This window comes from Lampetra fluviatilis, chromosome 21, assembly GCF_964198595.1.
Source record: "Lampetra fluviatilis chromosome 21, kcLamFluv1.1, whole genome shotgun sequence".
NCBI lineage: Eukaryota > Metazoa > Chordata > Hyperoartia > Petromyzontiformes > Petromyzontidae > Lampetra > Lampetra fluviatilis.
The window spans coordinates 8,211,834-8,239,719 of NC_136295.1; the positions used below are offsets into that span (position 1 = coordinate 8,211,834).

The 27,886-nt window shown below is 48.5% G+C and overlaps 1 protein-coding gene across 1 annotated transcript; it reads right to left on the bottom strand.

The window, feature by feature from the left end:
• Positions 1–268: 268 nt before the first annotated feature.
• On the bottom strand, positions 269–25,211 carry LOC144938103 (homeobox protein DLX-2-like). The gene is made up of 4 exons (XM_078865800.1): positions 25,142–25,211; positions 24,674–24,769; positions 15,676–15,860; positions 269–1,580 (listed from the first exon to the last, which is right to left on the bottom strand). The coding sequence occupies exons 1-4, from the start codon at positions 25,209–25,211 to the stop codon at positions 1,086–1,088; spliced, it is 846 nt and encodes a 281-aa protein (XP_078721926.1). The 3' UTR covers positions 269–1,085.
• Positions 25,212–27,886: the final 2,675 nt, after the last annotated feature.

The following is a 27,886-nucleotide window of genomic DNA, read 5'->3' on the forward strand; positions in this document are numbered from 1 at the left end:
AGATAAACAAATGGCTTATAAATATTTGCATCTTTGATTCTCCCTACCGGCTATGAAAAAATAACTTCATTCCAAACATGCACCACCAACAACATCAACAGTTCGATACACACTCACGCACGCCACAGTCGTGTGAGCCATTGTCTCCTGCACACTCTCTAGAGCCTTCGAGAACATTAATCAATCAACATAGGTTACACTACGCGATTACACACACACACACGCAAATGGTGTATACGAGATCGTAGTTTTTATATATACCCTTGGATATAATCTTATAGTCATTAACCCTTCCTTATAACCGTCGCAAATTTTATGTACAATATATTTAATTACTGGCCTCTGTGTGTATATATATACAGGATATATATTCATTGATAAGGCACTCAACAACAGCTGCTGCCGTAATACTGACATCACCACAGCAATTGTGCCAGGCTAGGTGCACTCACGCACATTCACACACACACACACACCAACTTGAATGTATAGGAAGACGATTACTCGTTGTTGACGATATCGTGTTTTTTTCTCGTCCGTTTTTTGTTTGCTAGTGTTTTCTGTGCACAGTAACCACACCCATGGGTGAAATCGCCAACGAAGTCGCTGTGTTTACGACTTATTAGGACCTTTTTTTTTTAAATTCGGAAGAGACGTGAATTTTCGGCCCATGCATCGCAAAAAAAAAATGTGGCCTCAAGATTTTTTTGTAACGACGGCGATCTCTCTACGTTTCCTCTTCTTGGAGCATCGTCTGTTTTGGCAGGCAGTCAACGTCCATTAGCACGCGCGGTGCCGCAGGAGACGGAGTGACGAATATCGACCCGCGTTGCAGGTGCTGCCGCGGGAGATGCACGCATTGTTGCTTGCACCGTCGCAGCAATGGACCGTGATTGATGGCGAGCACTTCATGCAGCAGCGGAGTAATCGTGGCTGTTTAAATTGACGATGGTGATGCGGTAGTCGTAGTAGTACTGAACAGGGCACTTGACAGTGATACCGATGAAGATTAGAATGGCTCAACATCGATCGGTATTGATCCACCACCATCATCATCATCATCATCGACGTTGATCAGTGTCGGATCAATAAATGACCCCGGCGCTGACTGCGGCTCCACCGCACAGAGGCTGCATGGCCGCGGCGACGACAGTCGAGGACGGAGGAGCAAAGTTCGAGTCGTGGGGCGGCCGGTACCACGGCTGGTACGTCGACGAAGAGGACGACGACGACGACGACGACGATGACGACGACGATGACGACAACGACGACGTGGAAGATGTCGTCGGAGTCGACGACGGCGCCACGTGGACTTGCATCAGCGGCGCGTCGTGGTGCGCCCGCGTCGGCGATGGGGTGCGCAGGCCGATGAGCGTCGTCGACGGGGCCTGGAGACCCCCGGTTGGGTGTCCCGGTGGAGCGGGGGCTCCGTGCGGGATCGCGTCGGACCAGGGGGCCGGCGAGGGAGGCGAGTCGCAGGTCATGGAGTCGCTGGCTCCGGGGCTGTGCTCCGAGCCGAGTTCGCCGCTCTTGACGAGGCGCTTGAACTTGGAGCGCCGGTTTTGGAACCAGATCTTGACCTGCGAGATGGGGGGGAGGGGGGGGCGGATGAGACGCGCGCGCAGATGCTCGTTGATGGAATGCGCACTCTGGGTACGTCGTCGTGATAGTCGTCATCATCATCATCGTCGTCGTCGTCGTCGTGATCATCATCACCATCATCATCTTATTGGCCATGGTTATCAATGTTACCCTCGACGTTATAATCATGTCGATGGTCCTTCTCCCACACCTCCGATGAGCACGGTTGGACACGTACGGTGCGAAAGAAGTTCGACACACACACACACGTCATCCGCTGGATTCATCATCGTGAGTTCTCATCATCATCATAACCATCGTCATCACTCCAGTCATCGTCATTATCATATTCATCACCATCCTCATTATGATCATAGCCATCGTTGCGATCCAGCGCTTCGGAGGTAAGAGTTGGTGGATCACGTGGAGATTTATGGAACTCCCAAACCCACCCACCCGTCCAGCCGTGCTGCGAGGTGGCCACGAGTTTCGAGTCGAGCAAGCGCGCTCGCGAACCCGTCTGAGCGAACTTGTGATTGGTATATCCTCGTATGCGACATCAAGTTTCTCCACCTCTCTATGACTTCTCCACACACTCAAGCGAACTAAACTAAACACATTTTTAATCATTATTTTGCCAAGTAAGGCTCACTGAGCTATACAGTATAGATCTTTTTTGGAAGCGTCCTGGCCACAAATATTAATAGCTCAACGAAGTGGCTTATCATAAGCGCCTTATTGAAAAAAAAATAACATTTGCCAAACATCGCATCGCATGGACCTTACTGCAAAAGTGGCTTGAGAATGAACTCAATGAGGCACGGCTGGCTAAAACGAAGGGCATTGTTGTCATCGTTATCGTAACGCGACATTACCATAACACAATATCCAATGCGTGTTTGTGTACATTAACCTCATGGCGGTACCCCGGGCTACCATAGTACCCCGGCTCTCGCATAATGTCCGTGATGCAGTCACTCTTAGTCTGTTGATGGTCGGCGATGCGGCAATCGACTCATCTCGAGGAGCTGTACTCACGATGCACCACCACTACGGTGCCACGTGCGAGCGTTCAGGGTTTCGGCGCAATCGTCCTCGCTGCGTTTCGACATCGCGGAGTGTGGCACTGATGTCGGATTGATTGGTACCCCAGTCACGGAGTTAAGTACACCCCTGGGGAAAAATAGTGTCCCAGAAATAAAGTATTTAATTGCCTCGGCAATTTTGTATTATTTGAAACCCCGTGGTACCGCCATAATGATCATATATATATAAAGAGCTGTAAACCATTGATACGATTTAAAACGTTACCACACAAACAATGTATTAACAGCTAGAAGTATTTTAAACGTAGCAAAAATACAGTATATATAAGAAAGCACGGACGTATGTGTGTGTGTTTATGAGTACGCGTGTATATTGTACTAATTGGGCCTTTGTAAGTGCTACACGCTAACAGCACTTGCCCCAACAGTCTGTTGAGGCTATCCGGGGGCTCTTAATCTTGTGTGTGTGTGAGCGTGGCTGTGCACCCAGCCTGGCACAATTGCTGTGATGACGGTACCGACCTTTGTATATAATTTGTGTGTTGTGAGTATGTGAGTTGTGTGTACGCGTGTTTGTGTATGTTTGTGCTTGTGTGTATGTATATATATGTGTGCGTGCGTGCTTGTATATGTGTGTATTTGTGTGTGTGTGTATTTGCGCCATATTTTTCATGTGCTAATATGTGTCTGTTTATGTATGTGCGTATATCTATTGCCCATCACTATTAACCAATTCCATCATGCATTTTTCTACATTTAAAAGTAGATTACCGTCCATACATGAACATTGATCTTGCACATCCCCTGTGTAAGGGGCACGTTCATTGGCATATACAAAATCCCATCGATATTTACCAACATTGGAATACAACAACAAAAACTATCATTCAATGAACACTCCAGTAAATTATATCGAAAGTCAACATCATTTCACCTACAATATATAGAAAACAGATTGCTGTTGTACCACTACGTTGTGCTGTAAGATATAGCCCCCCCCACCTCCAATGTATTTGCGGGTTGCAACGCCCGCTGTTCGATACGATGTCTGACGTTTCGCTCCACGTGCCAGCGTGAATAGCTATAATGTAGCTGCGCTTTACGCGTGCGCTGAACAAGGATCCGTTGTGCATTAAGCGACAGTGGTAACTCTTTCTCTGTTAGCGCGTGAACTCTGTCTACGCGTCTGTGTGTATATATACACACGCGTGTAGGTGTGTGAGTGGGGGAGCGGTGGTGCAGCGGTTAGCGTGACGTAACCCGCCCCCCCCCCCCCCCGAGTTCGATTCCCACTTACGTACAACGTCAGTGGCGATTATTCTGAACCGGTCCTGGAACTCCCCCGAGGTCGACTCATTCTCAAATGAGTACCTGGTACGCTGAGTGGGGAGACAAAGGCGGCCGGGCGTGGTGCTGATCAGCCTCCCCCCCTCCCTCGCCAACCGCATTATCTGTGCCGGCCTTCATAGGTGCAACTCGCTAACAGCACTTGCCCCAACAGTCTGCTAAGGCTATACGGGGGGTCTTTGTCTTTGTGCGTGTATGCGAATGAAGTGTGGGTCCTAATGCCAGCACGATTATTATCATTATTTGTATTCTTGTAGGACACATATCACAGAGTGGCGCCGTGGTTAGCGCAACTGCAGCATGCTCACGGCCGCATGAGTTCCATTCCCGGCTACCATCAGTGGCGAGCTGCGTCTGAACTGGTCGTGAGGTGTCTGAACTCCCTCCTCCTCCCCCCGCCAAAGACCTCACGAAATCCGCATTGACCAGCGCGGTGAAGTATGGTCAAACAACCCCCCCCCCCCATTGCCTTAGTCGCGTGAGGAGGCCTTCATCGAACAACGGATTTGTAAAAAGGTCATGTAAAATATTATGGTTAAGTGTAAGGAATATAAAAGGTGTTGTAGTAGTGCAGCCATTTATGTTGTACTTATGTATATACACACATACACACAGCAGGCCTATATACATATATATTTATGTGAGGTAGTAGTTCACTATTTACGTACTTGTGTAATTACCGTACGTTTTATAAACGTTCTAGTAACGTTTCGGCTCTTTGTCAATCTACTGCCAGATGAAGGCCCTCCTCACGCCGCATTGATGTCAACCGTAATGCGCTAACCGCTGCGCCACCGCTCCCATTCGTATGTTGCGTGTGGTATTTCGATTTAAAGCTTTCGTGACTGCAGAGATTCATCCTCTTGGTTCTTTCGGTAAAGTCACGCGACTTTACCGAAAGAACCAAGAAGATGCGTGTGTTGTGTAGCGTAAGCACTGCCCTCTGTGTCTCTATATACAATATGGAAACTCACAGCCGATAGCAAAACATTGCCTTCTGAAAGTAGCGCGTCTAAATATATTTGCTCGTCGACGTGGGGCCGATGTGGTGGTGGTGGTGGCTGTAATCATTCGTAGCGTGACGTTCCTAAGCTCTGGGGCTATGTTCTGCGTATCAATTGGTAATTAAACTAACACCAGCCTATCCATCTGCAGCAATCAATCAAACCTGACCCAAAACCCATACTTTATATACCATTTGAGGCTGACAGCTTTGACGTGTATTGCCAAACGCGTGCGTAAAGTCAACGGCGATGACTCCTGATGTACGTTTTAGTGAAGAGAGCGAGATAGAGAGAGAGAGAGCGTTCTGGCAATTTACCACAAATTGTAGTCGAGTGGTCGTCTAATAGTCACAGGGAGTCAGCCGCGAGCGCCTCCGTGACCGTTGTCTGTTAAGGGCCAGCGTCTCGCATTCACATTGCAGCATTTGCGACTTTTGAAATATATCAACGTATGCGTTTTCAATTTTGACCGAATTCAAAGAACAAAAAATGGCTCTTCTTGTTATTTCGGTTTCCGACCCCTGGTCTATACCGACAACAACAACAGATTTTGAAAACCACGATTTCATATTTAGGCCGTGGCTCACATCAGTGACAAGTTTAAATCTTGAGCCTGCGCTAGGCCTCCTCTAGGTCTACTCAACCTTAAATGTGTACCTGGTGTGCGGTGGGTCAACGCAGCACACTGGGGAAGACAAAGACGACAAACAAAACCCTTTCGCGCGCAGTTCGACCCTTAATAGGTGCTCGCTAACAGTACTTGCCCCAACAGTTTATAAGGCTACACGGGGGGATCTTTAGCTTTGTGTGTGTTTGTAATGGTCCGTTCTATGCGATATCAGATCATAAAGACGACGCGTATATATACAACGGAGGCGCCACGGTGGCTAGGAGATGTTAACTACCTTGCCTGGTCTACAGGAGGTCGTGGGTTCGATCCTGACCCTGACGCCTGCTGCTGTATGTTTGGAGTTTGCGCGTCTCTCTCTCTCCCCGTGATCGTGCGGATTTTTCTCCGGGTCCTGCGAGTTTTTCCTCCACGTTTATAAACACGCGTTTAGAGCATTTTTCTGCTGTAAATTTCCACACGTTAAGCCCACTTCTAGATTTAAAACTTTCGTGACTGCAGGGATTCATCTTCTTGGTTCTTTCGGTAAAGTCACGTAGAAGGGAAATAATAAAATAATAAAAATAAAACATAATAAAATAATTCTCACGACGTTTCGGCCACAACGCAAGCAGCCGTCCTCAGGTAAAGAACAGGTCTCTCGGAAATACAGCGTCTGAATGGTTTCATTTATTTTATTACGTTTTATTTTTATTATTTTATTATTTCCCTTATACGTGACTTTACCGAAAGAACCAAGAAGATGAGCCCACTTCGTTGAGCTCTCATTTGTGATAGCCAGGTCACTTCGGAGCCTCGCCTGGTCAAATTGAACAGTTTAGTAGTTTTGTTGACAATATATAGCCGTACTTATACTGCAAAGGTGTACTTGAATGGGACTCTCTGTCGAGCACTCGACATTTTTCTACCAACAGAGTTACGTTAACCACCCCATCGAGTACAAACCCATTAATCTACTGCTTCCCGTGTACACGCCACTAGTGGACATTCAGCCAGTATATATATACACACAATAGCACATCTTTCACTCATCTATCAAGATCCTTCGTATGTTAGATTCGTTGACAACGTCCCTTCCTCCATCGCGTGGGATGGCATGTTAAATGCGATATACGATACACCCTTGACTTTAAAACTACACACTTTATTAAACCACTTTTTTAACACCCTTTTTAAATCGGTCCGTCGTCCCTGCGGGGCAGTTGGACAATGGGGGCGGCCTTCATCCAGCAGTGGATTGACAAAAGGGTTGTAAATGATCACAATTATACTCATCACGCATTTGCGTTAGCGTTAGCAAATACACATCAGCAGCCATGGTCAATCCATTGCTGAATGAAGACCTCTCGCCAAGTCTCCGCCACCTCTCACCAGGTGTTCGTTGGGAATTGCGTGTGTGCGTGTATTATATAATACAATACAGTATATACGCATGGACGTATTCCACAAGGCAATATAATTGACTCGATTATGAAAAAAAAGAATCCGTCTTCCATTAAAAAACACATGCAAAGGACATCGTTCGTGTTCCGAATGGAAACGCACTAATTAATATCGTCCCCTAATGAATTACAGTCCTGAAAGCGCGACGTTTGATGTATACATTAATTTTCAAACAACAAAAAAAATCTCACGCGACACCTGAGTGGTAGTTTTGGGAACCCATTCGCTCGCGGGTCCCACGCGCGCAATGAAACGGCCGACGTTTGATCGACTTGGCGAATTGTCCCGTGTGTAATTAATTGCGGGTTTAATCGCTGTGTTAATTAGTGTCCGATTTTTATTCGGGTGTCGCGCGCTTCCGCGAGAAAAGGGCGAAAAATCGGACGCAGAGGAAACATTCGCCAACATCGCGAGCAGTGGGATCTAGAGATTCACGTGGGCGCGTGTGTCGTGTGCTCTATCTGGGGAGCGGTAGTGTAGCGGTTAGTGCGCTGCGCTACGAACCTGGTGACTCGGGTTCGATTCCCGCTCACGGCCAACGCCACTGGTCATTATCTGAACCGGTTCTGGGCCTCCGCTAGGTCAAGTCGGCCTCAAATAAGTACCTGGTGCGGTGTGTAAAACATGGCCACTATGGAGACAAAGGCGGCCGGGCGTGGTGCTGGCCACCCACCCCCTAACATGCCATGCCGACATTCAAAGGTGCTCGCTAACAGCACTTGCCCCAACAGTCTGCTAAGGCTATACGGGGGATCTTTGTTTGTTTGTGCCCTACATGGGTAGCGGTAGCGGTAGTCTAGTGGTTACCGTGTTGCGCTACGAACCCGGCGACCCGAGTTCGATTCCCGTTCACGGCGAACACCCAAGTGACGATAATTATCTTTGCTCATGTCGACTCAGCTTTAACTGAGTGCCTGGGTTGGGTGCTGTGTATAAAGCATCGGCACTGGGGAGACAAAGGCGGCCCGGACGTGTGTGGTGCTGGCCACACCCACCCGCGTGCCGTACGGGCCTTCATTGGTTTTCGCCAACAGTACTTGCCCCAACAGTCTGTTAAGGCTATACGGGGAATCTTTGTCTTTGTGTGTCTTGCCTGTGTACGGTACATTGTATGTATCATAAAAAAACACATTTTCTTCCTAACAATAATTCACGATCATAGAAGGGAGAGATGTTAGCCGATGGTCCAGAATAATAACGGGATGATACCCAAGGAATGGAACGCATCAGAGGGAGACGGAGCAATGAAATCAATTCAAACCGGGTGAATTGTTACATCCCAGGCTCGCAAATAACCGTTTTTGTTAAACGAATTAAATAATTGCAAACCTTATACAGCCGCTGATTTTATTTAATTATGTATCATTATTATATAATTACGTCGGCCTCTCTAAATGACTTACATTAAATATGGTAAACTACGTCGTATTAAATATGGAAACTACGTCGTATTAACCATTAAAGAAAAAAGGATTTGCATTGACAAATGACTGTAAATGATTACCCATCACCACCACCACCAACATCATCTGCCATTTCTGTTCGTTGAACCTCTTTCGCACCCGTAAGTAGCCAACCGTGCTCATCGGAGGTGCGGGGAAAGGACAACAAACTAAACACAAACAGCAGCCATGGTCGTTCCACTGCTGGATGAAGGCCTCCGTCAGCCACCGTCACCCTTCACGGCCCTGCGACGTTAACGATCCACCCAGCGCCTCCATACGGACTGATCTCATTGCTCCATCACGTCGGCAGCTCCGAGCTCTCTCGCGATGCGGCTCCATCCCTCGGCTGCCACTCCGTTATTATTCTTGACCATCGTCCATCATCCCGACTTTCAAGCGACGTATCCCGCCCAAGCCAAAATTCAGTCCTTTTTTCCCCCACGGTTTGAGCGATGTCATTACCCTTAGAAACGTTCCTCTCCCTGTCTCTCAAAGTAATTCATCACCCGTTTTCGAGTCCCTACAGCCGGAACACCCCGGCTTGAACTCGGCGCAACTGCCCCGGTATAGCGACAACGCCTATACGACCGGGTTAAGCTGTACAGGCCTCAACCCGACCGAGGGTGTACCCGCGCGCGCGCGTGTGTGTGATTTGATATTGACGGGAGGGTAGTGTATTCTTGGTTCTTTCGGTAAAGTCACTGTAGATAGAAAATAAAAAAATAATTAAAGTAAAATAATAATAAATTGAAAATAATAAAAGCAAAAAACCCACAATAAAAATAGGAAAAAATACACTTACAAATAAAAAATAAATTGATAATAATAACAGCAGTAGTGGTTAGCGCACTGCGCTACGAAACCCGGCGACCCCGAGTTCGATTCCCGTTCACGGCCAACACCGGCGACGATTATCTGAACCGGTATCTGGGCCTCCCCTAGGTCGACTCAGCCTCATGTGAGTACCTGGTGCGGTGTGTAAACATCGCCACTGGGGAGACAAAGGCAGTCGGGCGTGATGCTGGCCACTCACCCCCTCGTGTGTCGCCCTCTTCATATGTGCTCACTAACAGCACTTGCCCCGACAGTCTGTTCATGCTATACGGGGGATCTTTGTTTTTATTATATATTTAAACACATGAATGTGCACTTCAAATTACAGTGCTCTGACCAATATACATTACGAATAGTAATGCGCATTGCATTTAGCTGTTAAATATATAATTTGATTTACAGTACATTCCGGTAGTTTTTGTACAACCAGTTGCGTTTCAACGAGACATTTTTTTGGTCGTTCGTAAATACATTCTTGAAGCCACAGGTATGACTGCTGATGAAACTGAAGAGGGAAGAAGCCGGAATAGCGTTAGTCCATTTAACCATCATTGCTGATGGTTCACGTTACCCTGAAAGTGCAGCGTTCGGCCGAGAGGCTAAAGAGACATTGCATATTTACGTTGAGATACGGTGTAAATACAGACTCTTTTTTAGAATCAGCATCTTCATTTATCCTGGCGAAGTCCGATGACTAATGAAGCAAATTTTTTCACAGATGTCCAGTAGTATATCATGTATTACCTTCTACCTACGTGACTTTACCAAAAGAACCAGAGCGTATGGATTCCTGCAGTCACGAAAGCTTCAAATCAAGATTGAGAAAGAGACTGAATAGCCTCAACGGGATATCACTTCCTCTCAAATACAATAGATCCTTTTCACTCTCACGTTTCTTCCGCTTGATGTATGTACATTGGGAGGCTTTCATCTAGCAGTGGATAGACTGTGGCTGATAATAGCGATGATTATGATCATCATGATCATGGTCACCGTGATACTGATGGATATATGTTATTGGCGTTCAGCGCGTTCCAGCCTACCGCGAGCCTCTGTAATTCCCCAGGATTAGCCGAGCTGACAATCTGAGTCAAGTTGGGAGAGTCTGTGCTCTCCATACTGCTCATTGAATTGAGATGTTCCACTGCGACCAGCCTTAGGGTGTGATCTTTTTTTAAATATATATTAATACTGAATACAAATGCCCCCAAGACACGAATGTTCTAACCCAGCCGAGAACATTTTGAGATGTTTAAAATAGTAAGGTGTGTTGTTGCTTAGTGATGATGGGTTTCTTTTATTTATACATGTACACGCAAATATATATGTAGATGTTATATATTTGTGGTAATGTTTTCATGAATTGGCTTCCGATCGTGCTACTGGCGTCATAGCACGTAGGAAACCCTCGCAGAGGAGTGGGAAAACTGAATGGCCCACGGAAGTGGGTATTACAGAGCTACTACTGCCCCTGAGATTCCCTTTCACGTTGAACTTTGCGGTGGATTAGGAGGTTGAAATATTTATAAGCTTCTGAAATATGATGGCCCCTTTTTGTTTGAGCAGGCCACGGCACTGCTGATGAGACTTAGAGAAGGCAAAACCAGTTCGGAGTTTGCTGCTGAGGAAAACATTTATCTGGATGGCTGATTGACCAAAAACAATTATTATTTCAGCTTAAACTTCACACGTTGAAGCATGATAATAGTTTTTTTTTACCCTTTTATCTGGCAACAAAACTGACACCTTTTTTTTACAAGGAGTCATGTTTGCGTAGACCACAATACCTGCAGTCATAATGCAAAAAAAACATAACTCTGATAATGTGTGCACTGTCCTTGAAGTTGATTGGTCCACACCCGAGACAGCTTTCCTTAGAGCCTAGTCTCACATGGTGTTGGACCAGATGACGCCAAAAGGCGCACAACTCAAAGACAATGCACCATCAGAGTATGAGAGCTCGGGGTAAGCATTTACACCATTGGCAAATGAGGTTCCAATGGTGTAAATGCTTTAACTAATTGTCAAATTCGGACGAAGACGCCAGCACACAAAAAATGGCGTGCTTTTGTGAATGACGTCAGCAGAACGTTGACGTCATAGGATTGTATCACGTGTTTTAATCCACGCGCGAGTATTGACCAGGACGGCTGCTGGAAGTCGAACCGCGAACCTGCTCAACGATACGCGCTGCCGCTAGGCCACACTACCATCCTGTGTGTAGTCTTGCACATTTAGAGTAATGGGCCTTAAACAGTTTAACACGAAGGCTTTCGCGACCAATAGCATCCATAATAGAGGTCTTTTGGGTTAGATCGCGATCTAACCCCTATTATGGAGGCCTTACACAATTTAATTAGAGAGGGCAGACCGAGCGGATGATTATATATAAATGTATGGTGCACTGTCATAGAATTCGTGACGTGGTGGATTGCGCACTGCGCTACGATGCAGGGCACGTGGGTTCAGTTCCCGGTCACGACTAACGTGAGTGAGGAGTGATTTCAGAACCGGCGTTGGGCCCAACGATTCTCCGGCAAAGCCCCGCGTTGACCAAGGTGATGAAATGTGGTTTAAACAAGAGCGCATCATGACCGACACGACGTGGGGAGGCCTTCATCCAGCAGTGGAATGACACATTTCTGATCATCATCATCATCGTGTATTTGCAAATGCGACTACATCATCAGCCATGGTGAGTTTTTTTGTCCTTCCCCCCCCCACGCGCCTCCGATTAGCACGGTGAGAAGGACGTTCAACATACGTGTACATATACACTGCTGGATGAAGATCTCCCTCCCAACCTCTCGCAATCCTGGCAATGCATCCATAATAGAGATTTGTTTTGGGTTAGATCGCGTAAATATATAAATGTGTCGTTAAAACCGCGCCACCACCCGAACACAGCCAACTAGTAAGGGTTGTCACGTAAACAGAACGTGGCCAATTCGGATGATATTGTTCGCGAAAGCCTCCGTGTTAAACTGGCAATGCAATACTCCACTGAGCATCTGCACAAGGACTGATTTTGCCACTCCATCTCGTCGGTGGCAAAGCAACCGCTCTGAATGAATGCACGTGCATGTTGACGATATTCACGCTAACATCACTGGTGTGGCACATTGTTGTCGGTGCTGTTGAAACGGACAATAACACCGTCGTTCACGTTGACACGTCAAATCGATGTCGTGATGTTGATATGTTCTACGATTGTTGTTCACGTGAATGTTGTCATTTCATTGTTGCCCGCGTAATTGGATGGAAAGTCAGCCGGCAAAGTGTCATTGGGATAAACGAACAGCGAGAAACCATGATCGCTTGCGAGCCCCTTAAGTGATATCCCATGCACATACGAGGGCAGCGCACGGATGGAAGTTGGTAGACCTTGCCGTGTTGTGGATATGTATATAGTGCCAGACTGCTACTGATTATTAGCAGCAAAGGGGGGTTTAATTACTTGGCTCTTAGCCTCTTAGCCACGGGAAGTATCGCGGCTTCCACATTCGGTGGCTCGGTTAAGTGTCCGTTAATGCACTCATCATACTACGTGATAAAAAAAGTTTTGCTTGGCTGGCTGGCTGGGTTCCTGGCCGGCTGGCTGGAGGGAGGGATGGACGGATGGTCACGTCCACAGGACGTTCGGGCTTTCAGTTATAAAATAAATATATTTGATCACTCACACCTAACCACCGTTAATGCGCTCATCATACGATATGATAAAAAAAGATTTGCTGGCTGGCTGGAGGGGCAGACGGATGGTCACATCCATAGGACGTTTGGGCTTCCAGTTATAAAACAGATATATTTGATCACTCACACCTAACCACCGTTAATGCGCTCATCATACGATATGAGAGAAAAAGTTTTGCTGGCTGGCTGGGTTCATGGCTGGCTGGAGGGGCCGATGGATGGTCACTTTCAAAGGACGTTCGGGCTTCCAGTTATAAAATACATATATTTGATCACCACCACTGCACTTTTACCACCAACGCCCCCCCCACCATGTCCAACATCACCACTACCACCACTGCCAGCACCGACATCATTTACTAACACCAATCAAAATATGTAAGTGACGAGAAAACTCATCATCGACATCATCATTACTACGGAATCACAACGTACGTATAAACACGACGCACAGAGGGACGTGTACACATTGAAACTCGGCTTCTGTGCATTGTGCGAAAACCCATCAACAGTTCACGACGAACTGCATTGTGGTCCTCTTATTTTGTAATGTAACCAGCGAAATGAACTTGAGGAATCGTGACCGACTGATATTTGCATTTGTATCAATTTATGTTGAGGGTGACCTACGTACGACAGTAAAGCCTCAATGCAGTTCTGCAGGAACTGTTGATGTTTTTTTGCATAATGCACTAAGGCTGAATATTTTTTAAACACGTGTCCGCGAGTTGTTTGAGAATTACTAGCACCACGACTATCACCACCACCACCACCGCTGTCACAACCGCTACCAACACGACTACCGCAGCTGCTACAACTAACAGCAACACCACCCACCATAATCAGCGCTATTGTCAGCGCAAACATCACCACCACTTCCGCAACAATCATCAGCAGCTTCACTACCACAAGCACGACAATCACAAGGATCGCCACTACCACCACCAGCACCACCACCATCACAACCACAGCAAATACGCCACTACCACCATCGTCATCATCACAACACTACCGCAACTATCACTGCTACCACAATCGTAGAAAACAACACCACCACCAAAACAACAATCACTTCAACGCAGCACTACCACGACCTCAACCACCACCGCCAACAGCACCACCACCTCACCACTATCTGACACCACCCCAAACCCACGTTTTACCCTCGTCTCCTCTCACCACAAAGACAAAGATCCCCCGTATAGTCTGAACAGGCTGTTGGGGCAAGTGCTGTTAGCGAATGGCACATTTGAAGACCGAAATGGCACACGAGGAGGTGGGTGGCAAGCACCACGCCCGGTCGCATTTGTCTCCCCAATGTCGATTTTTACACTCTGCACAGGGTACTGATTTGAGGCTTAGTCGACCTAGGGGAGGACCAGCACCGGTTCAGATAATCGTCACTGGTGTTGTCTGTGATCGGGAATCGAACTTGGGTCGACCGAGTTCGTAGCACAGCAACGCTAACCGCTATACTACCGCTCACCCCCACTCACTACCCCACCCACACCACCCTCACTCACCACACCAACCCACACCACTCACACCACCCCCACTCACCACACCAACCCACACCATCCCCCACTCACCACACCAACCCACACCACCCCCACTCACCACCGCACCCACACCAGCCCCACTCACCACACCAACCCACACCACCCCCCCACTCACCACCCCACCCACACCACCCCCCCACTCACCACCCCACCCACACCACCCCCCATTCACCACTCCAATCCACCCCACTCACACCATCCCCCACTCACCACACCAACCCACACCACACCAACCCACACCACCCCCACTCACCACCCCACCCACACCATCCCCCACTCACCACCCCACCCACACCATCCTCCACTCACCACCCCACCCACACCACACCAACCCACACCACCCCCACTCACCACCCCACCCACACCATCCCCCACTAACCACCCCACCCACACCACCCCCCATTCACCACACCAACCCACACCACCCCCCCACTCACCACCCCACCCACACCAGCCCCACTCACCACACCAACCCACACCACCCCCCACTCACCACCGCACCCACACCAGCCCCACTCACCACACCAACCCACACCACCCCCCCACTCACCACCCCACCCACACCACCCCCCCACTCACCACCCCACCCACACCACCCCCCATTCACCACCCCAATCCACCCCACTCACACCATCCCCCACTCACCACACCAACCCACACCACACCAACCCACACCACCCCCACTCACCACCCCACCCACACCATCCCCCACTCACCACCCCACCCACACCATCCTCCACTCACCACCCCACCCACACCACACCAACCCACACCACCCCCACTCACCACCCCACCCACACCATCCCCCACTAACCACCCCACCCACACCACCCCCCATTCACCACCCCAATCCACCCCACTCACACCATCCCCCACTCACCACACCAACCCACACCACCCCCCCACTCACCACCCCAATCCACCCCACTCACACCATCCCCCACTCACCACACCAACCCACACCACCCCTCCACCCACCCCACTTCCACACCAACTCATCCATCCACTCCCTGCCTAAGCATGCGCCCCGGGGAGGAGAGAGGGCCGGGAGGAGGGTGGCGACGATGGGGGGGGGGGAGGGGTTGGAGGGAGGCTTACCTGTGTCTGGGTGAGTCCCAGAGAGGCCGCAAGCTCGGCTCGCTCGGGCAGGGCGAGGTACTGAGTCCTTTCGAAGCGCCTCTGGAGGGCTGCGAGCTGGAAACTCGAGTAGATCGTTCGGGGCTTGCGCACTTTCTTGGGCTTGCCGTTCACGAGGCGCGCCTCCGGCTCGGAGTCGTCCCTATCTGACGGTCAAGACGCGCGCACGGTGGAGGCAATGCTCAGCCACATGGCCATTGTTGGTGCATTCATGTTGTAGGGGATGGGGAGAAGATTTACGTCGAGGATGCGTTGCTGCAAGGCGCGACGTTCGACGCATATCGAAACGACGTTAAATCAAAGCGATTTGCAGGGGTAGGAGCGCTGTGCTGCGCGTGCAAATGCCCAACACTCGACCCGAAACAAGATGAGTTAGTCAAGCAAGAGATACAGCGGTAGGCCGGTTGACTTCGGGGATGCGTTCCTGAAAGGGTGCAACGACGACTCACGATGACTACCGATACGACGCACAGCAAACCAGAGCAATTGTTTTCCCGAATCACCAAAACACGTGAATGTACGTACATTATACATTGTGCTCTACAGGACGTGCATTTCTCGATGCGCAACGCACAACCTGTAGTTCGTGCACATCAGTGGTCCTGGACTTTGACTGCAGCTTTGCACACCTTTTGTTTTCAATCGTCAACAAATGTAATAATGTTAATACTCACACAGGTTTGATGCAACTAAGTAAGTTGTGCTTGCGTGTCCGTGCTTAATGTGTGTTTTCGATCATTTACCTTCTGAAAGAAAAAAATGTTTTGCCCATGTCTCGCACCCCCCAGAAAGGACACCTCGCGCCCCCCCCCCCCGGTTAAGAGACCACCGATCTAGAGGGTGGTGGTAGTGGTGGTGGTGGTAGTGGTGGTAGTGGTGGTGGTAGTGGTGGTGGTAGTGGTGGTGGTAGTGGTGGTGGTAGTGGTGGTGGTGATAGTGGTGGTGGTGGTGGTAGTGGTGGTGGTAGTGGTAGTGGTGGTGGTAGTGGTGGTGGTAGTGGTGGTGGTAGTGGTGGTGGTGGTGGTAGTGGTGGTGGTAGTGGTAGTGGTGGTGGTAGTGGTGGTGATAGTGGTGGTGGTAGTGGTAGTGGTGGTGGTAGTGGTGGTGACGAAGGCTGAGGAGGCGACGGATACACGAGACGAGGACGGACAGACGGACGATGTTGTCAGCGACGTTAAGTGTTGGGGGGGGGGGGTCGGTTGAAGCGACGTCAATGGGGTCGCGATGTTAATCATAAAGCAGTGACGTATTTGCAAAACGACGTAAAACGGGGGGGGGGGGGGTGGGGGAGACCCTGTGGAGGATACACAATGGAATAGGCCACGTTTTGAGCAATGACCCTACATTTGAAGGAGGGTCATTGCCCGAAACGTCGTCTATTTGATTTGTATTGTCTTGCTATGAATAAGGTTAATTCCCCGAAACGTTGCACACACACACATATGTAAAACATTATAAGCATACAATAAGTGACGTTCTGCGCACTGACGCTTCAATAATTAATGACAATTCCTCAAATAGTAGCACAAACATCGTATATACACAGCACGGAATATATAAACATGACACGTGACATTTCGAGAAATGGCCCAGCTATGGAGAAGGGTCATTTCCTGAAACGTCGCCCATATGTGTAGAGAAACCTTTCCAAAACTCCGCTTGCTCCCGTGGCTGGCTGGCCTCTCTCTACCTTGTTTCCCACCTGAACTTTGTGACAACGTGTATGCGTGCCATGCGTACGCGTGCTATGTATAGGGCTGCCTAGTTGTGCTCAGGATAAATGCGTGCGACACGAAGGTGGTTGTCGTACGACAACAAAATGCGTCGTTTCGAGAAATGGGCCTGCTGTGAAGAAGGGCCATTGCCCGAAACGTCGGCTATTTAGGTCGTATTTCGTCGTCTTTAGCGACAAGCGCTACTGACGCATGCGTCGAGTGTTTGTCTTGAGTGCTTGTGCAAAACGCAGACTCACAATTCGTTTTGTATGGAAGAAGACAAAGAGCCCACAGATAGCCTCTAACAGACTGTTGGGGGCAAGTGCTGTTAGCGAGCAGCACCTATGAAGGCCGGCACGGCACACTAAGGGGGTGGGTGGCCAGCAACCACGCCCGGCCGCCTTTGTCTCCCCAGTGGTCGATGTTTACACACCGCACTCGGTACTCATTTGAGGCTGAGTCGACCTAGGGGAGGCCCGGGACCGGTTTAGATATAATCGCCACTGGTGTTGGCCGAACTCGGGTCGCTGGGTTCGTGGCGCAGCGCGCTAACCGCCGCACCACCGCTCCCCACAGTACACACACACATACACAGTACACACACATACACACACACACACATACAGTACACACACATACACAGTACACACATACACAGTACACACACATACACAGTACACACATACACAGTACACACACATACACAGTACACACACATACACAGTACACACACATACACAGTACACACATACACAGTACACACACATACACAGTACACACACATACACAGTACACACATACACAGTACACACACATACACAGTACACACACATACACAGTACACACACATACACAGTACACACATACACAGTACACACACACACATACACAGTACACACACATACACAGTACACACACATACACAGTACACACATACACAGTACACACACATACACAGTACACACACATACACAGTACACACATACACAGTACACACACATACACAGTACACACATACACAGTACACACACATACACAGTACACACACATACACAGTACACACATACACAGTACACACATACACAGTACACACATACACAGTACACACATACACAGTACACACATACACAGTATACACACACACACATACACAGTACACACATACACAGTACACACATACACAGTACACACATACACAGTATACACACACACACATACACAGTACACACATACACAGTACACACACAGTACACACACATACACAGTACACACACACAAACACAGTACACACACATACACAATACACACATATACACAATACACATACACAGTACATACATACACAGTACACACATACACAGTACACACATACACAGTACACACATACACAGTACACACACACATACACAGTACACACACACACATACACAGTACATACATACACAGTACACACACATACACAGTACACACACACACAGTACACACACACACATACACAATACACACATATACACACACATACACAGGACACACACACACAGTACACACACATACACAATACACACATATACACAATACACACACACACAGTGCACACACACAGTACACACACACATACACAGTACACACACAGTGCACACACACATACACAATACACAGTACACACACACAGTACACACACACACAAACACAGTACACACACACATACACAATACACACATATACACAATACACACACAGTACACACACACACAGTACACACACACACATACACAGTACACACACACACAGTACACACACACAGTACACACACACACATACACAGTACACACACACAGTACACACACACAGTACACAGTACACACACAGTACACACACACAAACACAGTACACACAGTACACACACATACACAGTAAACACACACACACAGTACACACACACAGTACACACACACACACAGTACACACACACACACAGTACACACACACACATAGTACACACACAGTACACACGCGGTATGGTGATATGGAGTGGCATGCAGGCGTGATGATGGGCAGTGCCGATCCTACCGCGCCTGCTGCTGTCAACACGCCACTTTTGCACGTGCGCGGTCGCTACTCTCACGAAACGAAAACTGGAGAGAGTGCTACAATGGAGCATGGAGAGAAGACGCAAACTCTTTTGGAATAGATATCGTTTGGTTCTATCGATCGTCATCAGGCGCCAGATGACGAGCGATTGTGTTGCGATCGAAACGTCGTGCGTTTTTTGTTTTTTTCTACGTGACTTTACCGAAAGAACCAAAGGATATGAATTATTTTGGAATGACAACAACAACAAAACTAGAAACGCATTTGAAAGCGCACTCCGGTTAAAGGCATCAATCAAACTGGGCACGTGGGCAGGACGCGCCAAGGATATGCACGTACGTTGAACCTCTTTCGCACCGTACGTAGCCAACCGTGTTATTGTATGCACGTACGTTTAACTTCTTTCGCACCGTACGTAGCCAACAAGAACAGTGGCGGAGTGGTAGCCAAGCAAATGGGACGACTTGGCGTGAAACGAATCAACCACCGTGGAGTAAAAGTTACGAGTCTCAGTTTATTGATGTTATTGTAGTTGTTGTTGTGCGCGAAGCTTCTGCGATGTGCATTAACGAGTTCAGCTGCCCAGCCCTTTTAGAACATCGTCAGAATCCCTTTCAATCGGTGACGCCAGTCTCCGTGCGCTCAGCCCGTAAAACCACGTTACTAATCCGGTAGAGCCGAGTTCCATTCACCCGACCACCACCACTCTCCCCCTAGGTTGACTCAGCATTAAACGAGCACCTGGCAAAATGGTGCGTTGCAAACGGCATAGCCGAGCTCTTGAGACGATGGCACCCGGGCAGTGCGTGGTGCTGGCCACACCACAACGCCACCACCCCCATCGTAGGCCACGACGGCCTGCCTTAATAGGTGCTCGCTAACAGCACTCGCGCCAACAGTCTGCACGGCTATGCAGAGGGATCTTGTTTTTGAGATGTGCACATGAGCCGCTTATGAACGCGTATAATGTACGTGCGTTGTGTGTGTGTTGTGTGTGCGCAATGCATTTAGCAGCAAGGACAACTGGGTACATTTGTATGCACCGATGACTGCGATGAGGTATTATCCAGATTATAAGGCGCACATTTTATCCGTAATTTAAAGCAAAAGTTGGGGGTGCGTCTTCCTATCCGGATTTTTTAAAATCAAAAATGGATATAATCTGGTGGAGCAGTTATGTTTTTTTTTATCAGCGTTGGTGCGTCCAACGTGTTGTAAAATATGTAAAATTTATTATATTATACGTACATTGATTCGGGAATTGGCCTAAACGTGCCAATGCAGGACTCTTCTGCGAGTGAGTCTTGAGTCTCGGCAGTCTTTAGATAAACAATTTGGGGATGTGACTTCTTAAACCAAGCGTTTCGCTATGATTCTACGAAATTTTGCTAAATTCTAAAACAGAATATGTATATTACGCATTAACGATATGTAACGTGACGTCATATGTAAACGTACGTTTATTTTATGGGTCTACGTACCTATATAGTAATGCGGAATGTTGTATATGTGCAGTTAATTACGTTAACATAATTCCTCTAAGTACTTAAGCCAATGTGAAAGTGACATTAATTACATATTTGTGGTTTGGAAACGCAGTTAAGTGAAATAATGAAACGTCAAAATATTCGATAATGTAGTTGACTTCCCTGATCAAATAAATTAAATGTAATTGCAAAAACATCGCTTATGATAAATTACATCATGCTCAGCCTTCCTTTTGGGGAGCGGTGGCGCAGTGGTTAGCGCACTTGAAGTATGGTCAAACAAACTCAACGGCCTACACTTGCATGGGGAAGCCTTCATCCGGTAGCGGATTGATTAAATGCTCTAAATTGTTGTTCGTTCAACATCACTATATTGGATAATTATAGCAACTTCCAGAATAAGATTAATTAAATATGAAAGTATTTATAGGCAACATGTACTTACGACACCATGTCAGATTGAACATAAAATGACTAGGCAATCCAGTTGGACGACCCTCCTGAAATTTTGTTCACGAGGTTATATAAACACGCTGTTATTATTATTCAAAATATATATTTATTAAAAAAAAAGTTGTCGAGTTGAAGATTCAAATGCATCTGTGCAGCGGGGTTCTATCACGTGGCTTCATCACCACTCTTCCACGTGTCCCCCCCCTCTCTCTCCCAGCACCGTGGAGCGAAACGTTAGACACCGTGTAGAACACCACGCGGTACAAGCCCGAAAACACTTCGGAGAACAGCTCGGAGTTAAATTATTGATGCCCATCGCGTTTGTCAAACAACAAAGCACTCGCGTGGCGCAGTGTGCGTGCACGTGTGTCTGTTTACCCCTTAGGGAGCGGTTGGCGCAGCGGTTAGTGCTACGAACCCGGCGACCCGGGTTCGATTCCCGCTCACGGCCACGACCAGTGACGACTATCTGAATCGGTACTGCGCCTCCCCTAGGTCGACTCGGCCTCAAATGAGTACTAGGTGCGATGTGTAAACATGCCCACGGGGGAGACAAAGGCGGTCGGGCGTGGTGCTGGCCACCCACCCCCTCGTGTACCGTTCCGGCCTTCATAGGTGCTCGCTAACAGCACTTGCCCCTACAGTCTGTCCAGGCTATACGGGGGATTTTTGTCTTAACCTTTAGGGAGCGGTAGGTGTAGCGTTTAGCGCGCTGCGCTACGAACCCGGCGGCCCGAGTTCGATTCCCTCTCACGGCCAACACCGGTGACGATTATCTGAGCCGGTTTTGGGCCTCCCCTAGGTCAACTCAGCCTCAAATTAGTATCTGGTGCGGGGAGGCAAAGGAGGTCGGGCGTGGTGCTGGCCACCCACCCCCTCGTGTGCCGTGCCGGCGTTTTTAGGCGCTTGCTACCAGCACTTGCCCCAACAGTCTGTTACGGACTATACGGGGGATCTTTGTCTTTGTTTACCCTGTGTAGCGGTTTAGCGCGCTGCACTACGGACCCGAATACCCGAGTTCGATTCTCGCTTACGGCCAACACCAGTGACGATTATCTGAATAGTTGATAATAGTCTTTAACGATTATTATTATCAACAACTGCTATTAAGAAGGGGCATTGCCCGATACGTCGCCACATATATACTTCTTTTTAAGACCACAGAGTTTTATTGACGAATGTGTTCAATGATTCATTGTTGCTGTTGAATATTCATTTGAAGTTGTGCGCAAATGTTATAAAGACGTCGCATTGGCGAGAAGGGTTTAATAAATGGTTTCTATTAACATGAATAGATATTTCTTATTTTGAACACCGGTGTGCTGATGCAGTAACTAATTTGCACGTTTTGTTTACGTGATAAACCTTTCTAAAAAAAAACTTACTCAAAGGCTGTGTCGGGTGGAGGTGGGGTAAGGAACTCGTGTAACCGGGTTCCTTTATTATATCATTGCTTGCAAAAGCCTACGAGTTACATTATTATTATTATTTAAAAATCACTGAGACCCTCCTTCACATTTCTTTGGCCGATGTTCCATTCCGTGCGATTCTTGGCGTCAACCCGCGCCGAAGTCTCAATCGCCAACGACTTCTAAAAAATGTTGGGGCGAATGCCCAGAGCGATGGGAGCGTGTTTTCGATTTGGCGTCCTCTGTCGTCATTCGCATGTGCGAGACAGGGAGAGAGGGAGAACAGCTGGCCACACACATGATGTGTGTAACAACACTATTTCCAAAAACTCTTGTCGGTTAAAAAAAAAGCAACAAAAATTTCAATGGAGGGAGGACGATGGCAATTCGGGAGTTTGGTAGAACGATTTACTGCACGCTCTTGCATTTACCGTAGCTCGCTCACCCTCATGTTGAACTTCTTTCGCGCCGTACGTAGCCTAATCGGAGGTGCGTGAGTGGGGGGGGGGACAAGCTAAACGCAAAAAAGCAGTTCTAAAGAAATGAGTTTTCAATCTAGATGACTTAAAAGTGCACAGCTTCCAGTGGCTTCCTAATATGGGCAGGAAGAGCGTTCCAGACGGCCGCAGAAGCGCATCTGAAAGCGCGCGATGCGGTGACCGCCGTCGTCTTTGTTCGATGGATTAGCAGCCAAAAGCCGCCGCTGTTGTTGCTGCTGCGAGCATAGAGATGAGCCCCACACAGAGGCAGGCCGGGCCCGGCTACCCTCACACACCCTCGGTGGGTCGGTGTCTCTCAAGGGGAGCCTGACTGGTGGGTTACAGTTAATGATGATAGTCATAATAATAACAATACTAATGTATGGCTGAGAGCGATGATGGTAATGGTGCGTTGTTGATGATGATGAAGTTAATTGACTCTCTGCACCTCCGATGAGCACGGTTGGCTACGTACGGTGCGAAAGAGGTTCAGCTCCCAGTCCATACAACTCATGGTGGTGAATGTATGCTCCGCAGCCAGTTACAACCACTCTGCAATATTTAATAATACTCATAAAAAGTTTAGATATGTATGGCTATACTGTATACCATGGTATAGGAGGAGGATGATGATGTTGGTGGTGGTGGTGAAAGTAAGTTAACTATGATGAGTGTATTAATACCAACCAGCCAGTTACAAAAACGATAACTTTTAGCAAACGAATAACAAAAAGCCATGTATAGTTATATTCCAATGTACGAGGCGCTGCTGCTGCTGATGACGACGAATTTAACGTGATGATTAATGAATGAATGCTCCCCCAGCCAAACACATTGTCAGATATTGAATACAAAAGTTAATCCATCTGTGATTACAATGGATATCAATGTACGCGCAGCTGATGATGACAATTACGATGAACGATGTTGATGATCATAAAAATGTTGGTGATGTTAATGATGATGATAGTGCTCCTGATCATGTTGTTCATTCTCCTATTGCTGATGATGATCACGACGTTGATGTTGCTGCTGACGCTGATGCTTCTGGCAGTAATCATATTACCGCTGATTATGTTGATGATGATCACCATGTTGTTGACATTATTGCCGATTATGTTGATTCTGCTGCAGATGACTATAATGATGTCTTATTTGTTTCCCCCCAAAATTATTTTTTTGTACGTATTAACAAAACAATTCAGGTTACACAACACAGAGGATATGAAAGGGGGTTGTTGACACTACCACAAGCGCATTTACGGATCACCGTGCAATGGAAACCGACGATAAATGATGTCGATGATGATGATGATGATCATTACCTCTGTCAAAAGCTTTGCCGTCTTGCGCATCTCCGGCAGTCGAGTTATACCCGGGGTAGTCGCCGTTCTCCTTGGCGTCATAGGGCGCATCCAGTGCTTCGGCAGCCGCGTAATACGCACTCAGCTGCTGCTGCTGTTGCTGCTGCTGCTGTTGGTGCTGCTGCTGCTGATGATGATGATGGTGCGCGTGCTGCTGCTGCTGCTGGTGGTGTTGGTGGTGGTGGTGGCTATGGTTCAAGTAGCTCCCTTCGCTGTAGATAGCCGGCTGGCCCTGCGGAGGTGGCGGTCCGTAGAAGGCGGCTGGGGATGGCTGCTGGTAAGCGGCGTACGGCGCTGATGCGTAAAATCCAGCGCCCGTTGTCGCTGCGCTCTCGGGCTGTAGCTGCTGTTGCTGCTGCCGCTGCTGCTGCTGCTGCTGCTGCAGGTGCTGCTGCTGCTGCTGATCCTGCTGGTGCAGCGGGTGCATGCCATGGAAAGAAGAGGAAGAGGCGGCGGCGTGGAAGTTCCGCAACTGCTGCTGGTCGAAGCCGCCCGTCATAGTCCCGCCGAGCTCGGAGTAGAGGCAGCGCGCTCGCGTGCGTGTGCGACCAGCGTGTGACGGCGCAAGTTGCCGACAGCGTTGTTTGATCAACAGAGTGACGCACGCGTGTTAGGCTGGTGGGGGCGTTGGGTGGTGATGGTAGGGGGGGGGGGGCTGGGTGTTAGGGGTGGGGGTCGGGCTTGTGTGTTGAGGAGGTGAGGGGGGGGGGGGGAAGTGTGAATTAAGAAATTAAGAAGAGATCACACTTCGCTTACAACAACAACAACAACAACAATTACATCAATAACAACTCTAAGACTCCGGCGTTTCGCTCCGCTGCGCTCCGCTGCGCCTGTGCTCGTTTGGCCGCTTCGTTCCACGGTGCCAGGAGTCCAGGGTGGCCAGCAGCAGCAGCAGTCACCGACTGATTGACTGTGGGGTCATGTTCCTCCACGGGGGGGGGGGGGGGGTCTCGCTTTGTACGCGGGCTATATAGCAGCCCCAGCGCAGTGCGCAGGGCGAGGCGAGGCGGGTGAGACGACGTCACACGGCGATGAGACTTATCTCCGCCGATCTCGGGCTTCTTCCGTGGAAACACAAGACCTCAAGCCCACATAGTTACCCCCAATAAGTGCCCTTATTTTGATTTTATAAAAGGTGAATAGGTAAAAGCGTAGCCCTGCAATGTATTGCTCGCGACACTGCCGGCGGAGAGAGCCTCCGCTGCTGTAGACGGAGCTTCGGAGAGCCGTCGGTCAAAGGGTATTTGGCGCGCTCTTTCACGCTGGATGGACCGTATTGGAAGAAGTTAGGGGGTACCCGCACTTTACCCCACCACACACGTGACGAGCCGATCGCCTGAACGCGACGTGCGGATGTATGCTGCTGGTCGGGCAGACGCGGTGGGACGGGCATGCGGGGATATCCGAGGCCTGCCCATTGTCTCGACTGCCGCGACGGGAGATCGGACGAGCGACCTCTCTGTATCGCAAGTCCAATTCACCCTGTCGGCGCAGCATTCTCGAATTCTCGATTGAATACGCAAGACCTCACAGAGTGCCCGATGCCCATGTCTATTGTGCCGCGGTGGCGAGATGTTAACTACCTCGCCTGGTATACAGGAGGTCGTGGGTTCGGTCACGACCCTGACGCCTGCTGCTGTATATTTGGAGTTTGCGTGTCTCTCGCTCCCGGTGATCGCGTGGATTTTGCTCCGGGTCCTCCGGTTTTTCACTCCACATTTAGAAACACGCGTTCAGAGTATCTGGCCGATATACGTTTCCACGTGATAAGCCACTTCGTTGAGCTGTCATTTGAGGCCAGGTCGCTTCTGGAAAAAAAGACCCATATAGCTCAGTGGGCCTTACCTGCTAAAATACAAATAGTTTAGTTTAACGAACAAAAAAGTTTAGTTTATTGCCTCTCCCGTGCACGGCGTCTTCCAAATGCTGTCAACTGCCCAGTTGTTTGCGACGTTCGAGCATTGCGTCGCTAACGACGATCCGTGGCGTTTGTTGTTCGTTCGTGTGTTAAGGACGTTGCCGGCAGTGGAGTACAAAGTTCCTGTCGAGGTTGGCTGAGTTGAGCCAAGTGGTCGCGATCAGGGGTACCCCCCGTGACTTATCCTCAAGATTCTGCCAGTGAATGATAGAAAGGGGGGCAGTGGTGTTACCGTGTGGTCCATGTGGTTTCAGATGTTAACACCGACTCATATTGAGATTCATAGACGTAGTTACCTTGTGGACCATGTGGTTTCAGATGTAAACACCGACTCATATTGAGATTCATAGACATAGTTATCTTGTGGTCCATGTGGTTTCAGATGTAAACACCGACTCATATTGAGATTCATAGACGTAGTTACCTTGTGGACCATGTGGTTTCAGATGTAAACACCGACTCATATTGAGATTCATAGACGTAGTTACCTAGTGGACTATGTGGTTTCAGATGTTAACACCGACTCATATTGAGATTCATAGACATAGTTATCTTGTGGTCCATATGGTTTCAGATGTAAACACCGACTCATATTGAGATTCATAGACATAGTTATCTTGTGGTACATATGGTTTCAGATATATATATAGACTTATATTGAGATTCATAGACACAATAGAGACCTCGTAGACTTACCAATTCTGTTCTTGAGTGTGGCAATTTGTTCAAGAGCTCGATGCCAATGTCACGGTCTGCTGGGCACGAGAGGCCTTCTGGTGAGCGTTGGTGTAGCGTTGCTATTCCTACGTCGAAGGAGCACAAACTGCAATGGTTTATTGGTCCACAGATGTTATACATAGAGACCCATAGACTTGAATAGACCAGGCTTCACGACTAGCTTGGTGAATGTTTGCTGTGTGAATGGTAGAATTGGGCTTTGCTGTGTGGTCTACGCTGTGATTTGTCCTCGCATTGAGCCCCGTACTCACATAGACGCCCAAAGACTCACATAGAGACGCATGGACTCACGTACAGTCGTGTATATTACGTGGTCCACGGTTTGAGATCGATGCCCGCAGTTGCATTGTGGGATGTTCTTAATTCTCGGGTCACGTGTGTATGTGTATAGGTTCTACGCGTTGTCAAAACAATAAGACCCGGGAAAGGATCTCTTGAGTCTCAAGACTCGTTTTAAGGAGGCTCATGCTACGCTTGGGGATGTTTGGCCAATTCTATTGATAGTGTCGGAGAAA